Source organism: Mastomys coucha, unplaced genomic scaffold (assembly GCF_008632895.1).
Source record: "Mastomys coucha isolate ucsf_1 unplaced genomic scaffold, UCSF_Mcou_1 pScaffold21, whole genome shotgun sequence".
Classification (NCBI taxonomy): domain Eukaryota; kingdom Metazoa; phylum Chordata; class Mammalia; order Rodentia; family Muridae; genus Mastomys; species Mastomys coucha.
Window position 1 is genome coordinate 107,188,192 of NW_022196904.1, and position 11,879 is coordinate 107,200,070.

Genomic DNA, 11,879 nt, shown 5'->3' on the forward strand with positions numbered 1-11,879 from the left:
CAGAAATCTGGCTGCCTCTGCATCCCAAGTGCTGGGATTACAGGCATGCGCCACCACCGCCCAGCCACAAAAGATTTTTTTTTTTTAAGGAATTAAGAAAGATAAAAATGTTCAGCTTAAAGATATAATTGCCAAATGTTTTTTATAAAGGTCTTATTTGATAATGAAAATATTAAACTCTAGCCTGGCAGTGGTGGCACATGCCTTTCATCACAGCACTTGGGAGGCAGAGGCAAGTGGATTTCTGAGTTCGAGGCCAGCTTGGTCTACAGAGTGAGTTCCAGGACAGCCAAGCCTACACAGAGAAACCCTGTCTCAAAAAAAAAAACAAAACAGAATAGCCAGGACTACACAGAGAAACCCTGTCTAAAAGAAAAAAGAAAAAAAAATATTAAATTCTGCAGCTGTGTTTCCTTGAGGCAGAAGGACCACTTGAGCCCAGTAAACAATACAGACCAAACAAAAATTCAAACATAATTATTAAACTCTACTTAAAGTTCCATTCATAGCAATGAGATGTGGCTCTTCAGTTTTAGCTGTTTTTTATTCAGTATATTACATATCTATGGATACCAGACTTACTACAAACTCATAAAAAAGTACAACAAACAATTCTGGTCTCATAAATCTAATGTCAGCCAGCTGAGGTGGCACACATGTTTAATCCTAGCACTTGGAAGGCAGAGATAGGCAGATCTACCCTGATCCACATAGGGATTTCCAGGCCAGCCAGACTATACAGCCTGCCTACCTGTGTAATTCTAGCACTCCACAAGTTGACTGAGCAAGGAGCATTAAGATAGCCTGGGCTATAGTAGTGAGAACCCTGTCTCCAAATTAGAAACCTAACTTCATGTTTATTTTTATTTATTTATTTATTTTTTTTTTTTGAGAGATAAGGTTTCTTTGTATAGCCCTGGCTGTTGTGGAACTTGCTCTGTAGACCAGGCTGGCCTGGAACTCACAGGGAGTGCTAGAACTAAAAGCAAGCATCACCATTACCCAGCTAAAACCCAACTTTTCAAACCAGACATAAATATAACTCTAATTTCACAACACTTTTTAATTATTTATTTTATATATATAAGTACATTGCAGCTGTGTCCAGACACAACAGAAGAGGGCATCTGATCACTTTACAGATGGTTGTGAGCCACCATGTGGTTGCTGGGAATTGAACTCAGGATCTCTAAAAGAGCAGTCAGTGTCCCTAACTGCTGAGCCATCTCTCCAGCCCAACACTTGTATCTTTTAATCTTTCACATGGAGTTTTATACTCCTTAGAACTTTGATCTGGTAAAATGGTACTAAAAATGGTAACTTATGGTAGTTCCAATACTGTTTCATCCATTTAGAAGCCTAGAAATAGAAGGGTACTATGACACATACCAGTAACCCCAGCTACTCAACGTTGGGGGAAGAGTACCTGAAGCCTGAGAACAGCTTGGGCTACAGAGTAAAATCTCTAGGCAGATAAAACTTGGGCACCACAAGCTATCTAATATATAACAATACGTATGTGCTAAACTCCTAAGACTTTCAAGTATAGGAGTAAGACCTATTGAATGCATTTTTTTCTTCAATATGTATGGGGGGGGGGTAATGTGTGTAGATGCCCTGAAGCCAGATTTACAAAGAATTGTGAGCTACCCAACGTGAGTACTGAGAACTGAGCCATCTCTCCAGCCCTATTCAAATTAGTCATTGTCAATTTAGAATATTAAAATGTACAATAATTAACTACACACTTAACTTTCAAACAAAGAATTCTGGCTGGACATGTAGCACATACCTGTAACTGCCAGTACTCAAGTGGTAAAGATTGTTGGGTCTCAAAGGTCAGCCTGGGCTATATGAGACCCTATGTCAAAAGTTTTTAAGGTTTAATTACTGTGTGTGCATGTGTGCCTCAGTGCTTATATGGAAGTCACCTACAGGAATGTGGAGGTTACCTTCAGAAGAACTTGATTCTCTCCTACCAAGCATTTCTAGAGATCAAACTCAGGTCACAGGTCTGGTGCTGAGTGTTTTTTACTCACTGACCCATCTCCCCAGGTCACACTCTGTAGCTTTCCTTTGCTGGCTATGAATTAAGAGATCCACCTGCCACTGCTTTGAGAGTGTTGAGATTCAAGGTGTGTACCATTATACCCAGCTCAAAAAACTCTTGAAACACTCTGATCTCTATCTTTGGATACAACTAGGTATTTTCCATATACGTAAAATCCAGAAAATAACACACTTGCGCTAGTGGCAAAGATAGGCCTCTGTTCAGCACAAAATGGTTGGGAAGATCCCCAAAATCTTCCCAACTTTTTGTCTGAGATAGTAACAGGTTACAAGTAAATAATAAAACCTAACATCACTCATTTCTTTTTCTTTGCAAGATAGACTCTAGCTAAACAGCCTGCCTTTGCCTCCCAAGTACTGAGATTATAGGTATGTGACACCATAGCCCACAAAGCTCTTACCTAACAATTCTGAAGGAGAGCACAGTGAACAAGTCTACAACCAGGCAGTGGTGGAGTCCTTAATCACAGCACTTAGGAGGAAGAGGCAGACAGATCTCTGAGTTAAGAGAACAACCTGGACTAAGAATGAGTTCCAGAACAGCCTACACAGAGAAACCCTGGGAGGACACATGATTGACTAAAAGCCCAGTGCTCTGTAAACACTCTTAAAGACTATTTCTAGTGGACTTGGTAAGCTTGCCCTTACCACAGTAGCCCATTACTCAGCCACCAAAGACACTACCTGTGGATATGTAAAAGGGATTACTTCTACTATGACAGGACAGACTGGCAAACTAATATTAAAAGAAGCTGACAAGAATTGTTGCTTGGGCTAGTGAGATGGCTCTGCCGTAAAGAGCACTGACTGCTCTTCCGAAGCTCCTGAGTTCAAATCCTAGCAACCACATGGTAGCTCACAACCATCTGTAATGAGATCTGACGCCATCTTCTGGTGTGTCTGAAGACAGCTACAGTGTACTTAGATATAATAATAAATCTTTTAAAAAAAAATGCTGCTCTGTTTCTGTTTTGAGGCAGTCTTGTGTAGCTCAGGCTGGCCTGGAACTCACTACATAGCGGAAGGTAACCTTGAATTTCTGATCCAATGAAAACATCACTGTTGGAATTACTGGTATGTACTAACTACCACACCCTGGTTACATGGCTGGGGATCAAACCCAGGGCTGCTTCATACACTCCCAACCCAAGAATTAAATTCTCAGTTGTCTGATTCCTCCTCACCTGCCCCTCCATAAAAATCAGAGGGAAAAATGGTACAGAAAAGACAAATAATTATTTTTAATAAAAATTATTTGAATAAAAATAGGCCTGGCAGTAACACACTTAAACTGCCAGCATCTGGGAAGTGGAAACATGATCAGGAGCTCAATCAGGTTATCTTCAGTTAAACAAGATCTTTTCTCAGAAAGAAAGAAAGAAAGAAAGAAAGAAAGAAAGAAAGAAAGAAAGAAAGAAAGAAAGGGAGAAAGAAAGAAAGAGAGTGAGAGAGAAAAAGAGAGTGAGAGAGAGGAAGAGAGTGAGAGAGAGGATGAGAGAAGAGAGGAGAGGAGAGGAGAGGAGAGGGGCTGGGCAGTGGTGGCACACGCCTTTAATCCCAGCACTTGGGAGGCAGAGACAGGCAGATTTCTGAGTTCCAGGCCAGCCTGGTCTACAGTTAAGAGTTCAAGGACAGCCAGGGCTATACAGGGAAACCCTGGGGAAGGGGGCGGGGTGACTGAAGAAAGAACTCAGCAGCTGCTGACCTTACAGAGGACTAGAGTTTGGTTACCAGCACCCACATGATGACTCACAACTGCCAGTAACTTCAGTCCAGAGATCTAACTCCCTCCTCACCAGATTCTGGCTCCTACGCACACATGGTGTACATACAAAAACTACAGGCACATATAAATACATATAAAATTAGTAAATTTTTTTTAAGATTCAAGGGTCAGCAAGATGGCTCCTCAGCACTTGCTGCCAAGCCTGATAACCTGAGTTAAACTGACAGAATCCACATGATAGAAAAAGAAAACAGACTCCTATGTATGGTCCTCTGATCTCTACTCACTCACCCACTCATGTCTCATTGTGATAAAGAAATGCCCAAACAGACAAGTAAAAGATTTTTTTAAATTATTTGAATAAACTAGCCTCTGTGTACTTGAAAAAGCACTTGGCCATGTTGGGGGGTGGGAGTGTCTCCATTCTGTCATTAGCCATTCATCTTTCTGAGTAGAGAGAGGAGAATGACCTCAACTTTTACTATGAAAATTATGACCTACAAACATGAGTTTTTCCCACTGTCTATCAATTGTGACCACCTTACAAATAAGCCAAGTTTTGCTATGAGGTATGTGTATAATCCTGTTTCCTCTAGAAAGCAAGTATCTCCAGCCTTGTAAACTGCTACTCCATAAAGCCAAGTGTGCACCTCAGAGTACCCTCCACCCAAGAATTCAATCAGAGCTCTTAGAAAGTTTTCATCCTTTTTCCATCCTTTCACACTCAGACAAGAAACAAAAGTATTTGAAACATTTACTAACATATTCCGTAACAGTATAAGCCATTCTGCGTGTGTGTGTGTGTGTGTGTGTGTGTGAGACACACACACAGATCATAATGCTAAAAAAATAGTAGAATCCATTATTTGTTTTCTGGAGACAAGGGTTATCTTGGCTGTCTTGGAACTCAGACCAGGCTGGCCTCAAACTCACAGGAAGCCACCTGCCTCTGCCTCCCAAGTGCTGGGATTAAAAGTGAGCACCAGCTGTAGAGTCCATTTTTAAAAAAGAACTCTATCAAAAGTCAAATTCAAGTTCATTTATCGCTTAAAGTATCAGCTGTTTAAAACCAAATCTCACACATTTTAATAACAGTGAAAACAACAAAGCATATCACTGAAAAGAATCAACTTGTTTTATTTAACACACTGCACAAACCTTCATGCAGGGTAAGTCAAAGCGACGATTTTGCAAACACTTTATTACTGCTTCAAATCTCAATTCAAGACTTAGGCATTCATTTTTAAAATCATTTAGTCACAAACATCAGTTCTAAGAGACAAAATCTTTAGGAATGCATGTTAAACAAAATAAGTGTACCCCTACTAACCAAAGAGCATTTCTCTACCAACTCTTAAAATGTAACACGCTAACTTCTCATAGAATCCTCCACGTCCAAACTGTTCTGAAATTAAGAGGATCCCCTAGAAAGCAAGGCCAACACCAAAAAGTGTGTGCTTTCCATTCATGCAGCCAATTTCTGAACAACGTTGTGTACTTCAAGGAATGTATCAACTTCTACTGAAAATAAGTCCTAGGCACTATTAAAGCTCAAGTAGTTTCTGAATACTTGAAGCCTTTACTCAGCAAAGAAAGAATGGGAACCTACATTAAGTACAACCAGTCCATAATCAGAAAAACCTGACTAGAAATAACTTTTCTTTCGTGTTAATGCTCTTAATATTTTAAATCCAACCAGATCCCAACTCCTTCAGCAAAACGAAATTTCTCTACTCCTTAGAATTCAAATTCACTCCAAAGCGCCCAGGGAAATGACTGTTCACCAGAAAAACTATTGCTGCAGTTGGGGAAAACTTAAAATGCCCAGTGCCAGATTGTGTTGACTCCATTCACAGTTCCACAATCTTATCTTTTGGTCGCCTAACATCCTGTCTAAAGTCAGAGGAAGACCTCGGTAGAGTTCGGAGCTTTTAAAATACACTTATTAACACGTGGGAGTCCAGAAGGGCGCAGAGTTAAGGTGGTCTTTGGCGTGAGGACTGGACGAGGAGGCGAAGAAGTTAATGGGTAACAGGAAGGTTTCCTGGACCTCAAATCTCAACTCCGAGGCAGACGGCAGTGGAAAGTCCTCCTCCACCCCAGCTCAGAGCCACTGCTCCAGCCATCGGGCTGAGGCGGGCAGCCGGGCACAGAGGCCTCGGCTGCCCGCGGCTTTCCTGCCCGGCCAGCCCGGGAGGACACCCAGGAAGCCGCACCCGGCTCCAGGGACCGCGGGCCTAGGCCGCGCCTCCCAGTCCCGCGGGCCTAGGCCTCGGCCAGCTCCAGGCGAGGCTCGACGCGGTCACCCACCTGGGTTGCCAGTCATTCCAGCTCCGCGGGTACTTGGTGCCGCCGCCGCCGCTGCTCAGCCGAGACCCCGGGGCTCTGCGGCTCATTACCTTCCCCGACACGACATGGCCAAGCGCCGCCGCCCGAAGAAGCGCGAGTCGCCGCCTGAACCGGCCGCCGCCGACACTGCGATCTGGCCCGGGGCTGAGGAGGAAGCCGCGGAGGGGGCGGCGGAGGGCGGGGGAGGCGGACGGCCGTTCCGGGTTCCGCTGGAGCCCGCAACGCAGGAGCAGGAGGCGGGAGCGGCGCGGCGAGGGGGAGGCGGAGGCAGGCGAGGCGACGTCTCTTCCAGGGCAGCGCGCGGCCCGCGACGCTGGGGCCCAGGAGGACGAGGACAGCGAGGAGGCGGTGGCGGCGGCTCCTCACGCTCACACGGCCACGGCTTCCCCGCCTCCCGGCTCCGCCCGCCGCGCCGCCGCTGCCGCACGGCATGCTGGGAGCGAGGGGCGGTGCCGGCGCCCTAGGAGCCCGGAGAGGGGCGGGGTTCGGGATGAAAGGCGGGGCTATTGGTCACAGAATATGAACTAGAGGCGGGGCTTATGACAGGGTTAGGGGTCACCTAGCAGGGGCGGTGCCGGCGCTCCCCAAGTCTGGGGAAGAAGGGCGGGACTTGTTGGGGCGGGGGTCTGTGACTTCTGAACCTGGAGAGGGGAGGGGCGAAAGAGAGAGAGAGAGAGAGAGAGAGAGAAAGAGAGAGGGAGAGAGAGAGAGAGAGAGAGAGAATGTGGGACCTGCTCGAGAGGCATTGGAGTCCCGAGAGCATAGCTTCAAGGCGAGGTCCGCGTTGGTGTAGCCAAGAGGGGTGGGGCTTTGGGGAGAAGGCGAGAACTACTTGAGGGCAGAGACCCAAGCCGACCTCCCTGGGCGTCCTGGACTGCGGCTCTGTCCGCGGGTGGTGGAGAGCGCTGTGGCTCCACCGCGGGGCATCATGGGAGAGGGGGATCTCCACCCCGGGTCCACACACCCCCTCCCATACTCTGGAAGGACCGGCAGTCAGGTGTGAACAGGCGTCCAATGAAGACGGGAGGGGGCGTGCCCTTGAGCGCTGAAGCGCGCACACCGACGTGCCCTTGGCGCTCACGTGCTTCCACCTGCTTGCCATCCTCTCAGGGGGAAAGTCAGAATAATAAAATCCAGGAGGGGGAAGTGAAAGGGACACCTTTTCAGCCCCCACCTGAAATGTCATGCAGTCTTGATACACTTTCCCAAATATGAAAAGCAACGGCTGTTACCTGCCACATGAACTGTGCTCTGTAATCTTCTGGTTCCTTCTAGTGGTAAGAGGCCTGTTACCCACACACTCCTGAAAGAATTAGATACAGCATTGGGCACATTATGTGAGCGCAGTATACTCAATTGTGTGAGTTGTCTACACGTGAAGTCCAGAGAACCACCTCAAGTGTTGCTCATAAGCCTCCAGCTACCTTGTATTTTGAGGCAAGATCTCTCACTGGCTGGCCAGAGAGCCCCAGGAATCCGCTTGTCCGTTTCTTCAAAGCTGGTTTTACAAACAGTGACACCATTTCTGGCTTTTTTCAGGTGGTTTCTCCTGTTTGCAAGGCAAGCACTTTAATGACTGGGTTATCTCCCTAGCTTCAGGCTCATCTTTAAAAATAGTCAAGATACACATCAAGCAAGTATTTAAAACTTTTTCCACATAAAGTTTTTAGGCCATTCATCATTTTGCATTACAAGAGACATATGTATACATTACTTAAGTAATTCAAAATTGTTACCAAGGACATTGCTCAAAAAGTAGAATGCTCAAAGCAGTAGCAACCACAAATCACTGGGTTCCATCCCCAACACCCCATAAATGCAACATGACAACCTGTCTGTAATCCCAGCATTCAGGAAATGGAAGCCTGAAGTTGTTCAAGCTCACCTTTGGCTACATAGTAAGTTCCAGCAAACATGGCCTACATGAGAAACTACGTACCCAACCTCCCAAAAAGAAAATCATTACTAAAAGTACTTAATTATCGGGCGGTACCTCCCTATGAGTATATCCCTTACATGTTTCCACCATCTGATCCTTGAGCATGCCCACAAACCCCTCACTGAAGGATGATCCTGCAATTCCAAAAGATAACCAAATGAATTTTTTTCTCTTCCTGCCACCCACGTTGCCCACTATTGCAGAAGAAGAGGGGGAAGCCTTCTGAAAAATATGATCTTTGACTCAACACAGAAATTCCCACAAGAAATTGGCCAGAACCAGGCCTGGTCACCAACATACTGTAAAAAACAAGACAATAATGGAGCTGAAAAAGTAGTTTTGTGTTGCAGCAGTGTGGTCACCTGCCATGTTTGAGGCCTCCTGTTCAATAGCCAGCGCTATAAATAATGATACTTTCTTCAATAAGATTGTTTCCATTCTGAAATTGCTCTGGGCACCTTTAGAAATGTCCACTTGCGCCAGGCAGTGGTTGTGCACGCCTTTAATCCTAGCACTTGGGAGGCAGAGGCAGGCAGATTTCTGAGTTCGAGGCCAGCCTGGTCTACAGAGTGAGTTCCAGGACAGCCAGGGCTACACAGAGAAACCTTGTCTCGAAAAAAGAAAAAGAAAGAAAGAAAGAAATCCTTTAGTAAAGATCAGCTATATGGGCCACTGAGGTGGATTCAGCAGGGAAAAGCACTTACTGTCAAGACCGAGTTTGATCCTGGGATCTACTTGGTGGTAGTAGATAACCAACACCTGCAAGTTATCCTCTAACCTCCACATGCGCCGCAATGTGTTCATACAAATGCATACACACAAAGTAAATAAATAAATTTTAAAAAAAAATCAAGTCTGTAGTTTTTCTGAAGCATATGGCTATTAGTTTGACAATTAGAAGGTGTCAAAAAAGATGGCTAGCAGAAATTATATCCCATTGTTCAATTCTTATCTGTCTGTGGTGTGTGTGTGAGTGTGTGTATGTGAGTGTGTGTGTGTGTGTTTCCAAATGTTCGTGGGTGCTTCATCTTAGAAATAATTAACCCTCATAAGCAGTGCTAGCAAAGGGCACTGTGAGACTACGGTATGTATGAGAGAGTGTCACTCACCAGAACTTTCCTAGAAAACACTTTAGCAGTTTGCATCTCAAAGGGTTAATATCCTTTGCCCAATCATGCTGCTGTGGGAACCTACAAGGAAGGAATTTGCTGAGCTAACACTCAGTGTGAAAGCCTGGCCACCTGAGTTCAATCCCAGGCCCTACATAACGGTACATAACCATTATGGAAGGAGAGAACTGACTCCCATACGCCATCCTCTGAAGAAATGTGGTTTTAAAGAAAAAAGAATATCCTCATCTCAGACTCACTCATCAGAAGCCTTGAATGTAGGTCCCACACATCAGTGATTATACTACTCCACGGCCGCCTTTGTGTACACATTTTCAAGCACATGGTGTATATATATATATATATGTATATATATATATATATACATACATACATACACGGGAGTATTCAAGTGTGCACACCCATGCATGCTTATCAGAAGCCAGCATCTCTCTGCCTTATTGCCTGCTGATTTGGTTAGGCTGGCTACTCAGCAACCTCTCAGAGCTTGCCTGTTTTCCATGCCTCTGGGCTGAGGTCATAGGCACTGTCTAACTCTTATATACATGCCACAGGTTCAAACTCAGACCATGTTTTCAGAGCAAATGCTCTTACAGATTGAGCTGACCCCTCAGCTCCCTCCCTAGGGCATCCCCAGGGGTGGCCACAGTTGAAAACCCACCACTTGAGAGCCCTTGAGTGGTGAAGCAGTTCTCAACCCCACCTCCCTCCAAGCTCTGTGAATTATAAAAGCAATAATAAACCACTGGAGGGTAGGGGAATGGAAATTGAGAGCCTTTTTTTTTTTTTTTTTTTTTTTTTTTTTTTTTTTTTGGTTTTTCGAGACAGGGTTTCTCTGTGTGGCCCTGGCTGTCCTGGAACTCACTCTGTAGACCAGGCTGGCCTCAAACTCAGAAATCCGCCTGCCTCTGCCTCCCAAGTGCTGAGATTAAAGGCATGTGCCACCACCGCCCTGCTTTTGAGAGCCTTTTTAAAGTTTTATTTTATTTTGTGCATATGTGATCGTGGTGGGGGTATATGTACATGAGTGCATGTATTCTTGGAGGCCAGAGACGTTGGATTCTCCTGAAGCTGAAATTATGAGCCCTTGTACGCCTCCCTGCAGAGGTGCAGGAAACTGAACTATATTCAGCCCTCTGCAGCAGCAGTATGAGCTCCTAACCTCTTGTCTTAGTTAACTTTCTATTGAGGTGATAAAATACCATGGTCAAAAGCAACTTGTGAAGAAAAGGGTTAATTTCACTTATTTTATTATACTTCACCATCACAGTCCGCCATCAAAGGAAGTCAAGGCAGAAACCTGGAGATGGGAATTGAAGCAGAAACCATGGAGGAGTGCTGCTTAGTGGTTTATTGTCCTGTCTTGCTCAACCAAGTTTTTTTTTTTTTGTTTTTTTGTTTTTGTTTTTTTATATCATTCAGGACCACCTGCCTAGGAATGACTATTCACAATGATATGGGCCCTTCCACATCAATGGTCAATCAAGAAAAAGCCCTACAGACTTGCCACAGGCCAATATTATGAGTGCCTTTTCTCAACTAAGATTCCTTGTTTTGCTGGGTGGTGGAGGCATATGCCTTCAATCCCAACACTCCGGAGACAGAAGCTTTCTGTGAGTTCCAGACCAGCCTGGTCTGACTTCCAGGACAGCCAAGGCTGTTACACAGATAAGCCCGGTCTCTTCTTTCCAGATATGTCTAGGTTTGTGTAAAGTTGACAAAACCCAGCCAGCCCTCCTCTGAGCACCCCTGTTCTCACTGCTACTTGAATATTTACAACTATTCATGTCAACTATGAATTAACATAAGGTTCCAAAAGTCTCTTCCTCATTTCTTTTGGTGCTTTTGCCTCCCTAGCTCCACTAGCATTTTCCTAGCCCATTCCTGTTTTAAGGATGGAATTTGTGATCCTCAAACACTGTCTGTCCAGCAGCTGGTCTTGTTTCTTTCTTTTTGTATGACACTGAGGGTTGAACCTAAAGTCTCTCTCACATGCTAAGCAAGTACTCTACCACACCACTGATCCAAATTCCCAATCTCTCTCTCTCTCTCTCTCTCTCTCTCTCTCTCTCTCTCACTCATTTTTTTGGTTTTTGTTTCTTGTTTGTTTATATGTATGTAACAGGGTTTCTCAGGGTAGCCCTGGCTATCCCAGAACTCCCTCTGTAGACTAGGCTGGCCTCAAACTCCCATCAGTCTGCCTCTGCTTCCCAAGTACTGTGACAAAAGGTGTGTACTACCACATCCTGCTTTATTTTTATTTTTATTTCGAGGCAAGGCTAGAGAAATGACTAGTGGTTAAGAGAACTTCCTGCTCTTCCAGTGAAATGGACTCAAGTTCAGTTTTCAGCATCCATGTTAGATAGCCCACAAGAGCCTGCAAGTTACTTAAGCTCATGGGGATCTGACATTTCTAGACTCTAGGTACCTGTGCTTTCTGTTGCCTGCACAGTCGTCTTGCCAGCAAGAAGACACATGGACACTAGGATCCTTCTGCAGCAAGCATTTATTGCATCATGAAGAGGAAAAAGGACCAAGCCAATAATCGGCACTGCTTATATACACCACAGTGCGGCGTGTCCACCCATGATTGGCTATTTGCTCATCACCCCTTGTGATGCCCCGGGATGGGCCGTGACTTGGCGCCTTTTCACTCTACGCACAT

General features: G+C 45.1%; 1 protein-coding gene across 2 annotated transcripts in view; it reads right to left on the bottom strand.

Annotated features, from left to right (window-relative positions):
• Smg1 (SMG1 nonsense mediated mRNA decay associated PI3K related kinase) overlaps positions 1 to 6,599 on the bottom strand; it is a 101,599-nt gene extending 95,000 nt beyond the window's left edge. The window contains exon 1 of one of the 2 annotated variants that reach the window (XM_031388029.1): positions 6,107 to 6,599. In XM_031388029.1, the coding sequence (XP_031243889.1) occupies positions 6,107 to 6,192 (86 nt within the window). In that variant the 5' untranslated portion in view covers positions 6,193 to 6,599. The remainder of the gene's footprint in view (positions 1 to 6,106) is intronic. The other variant, XM_031388030.1, reaches the window with a different exon arrangement.
• Positions 6,600 to 11,879: the final 5,280 nt, after the last annotated feature.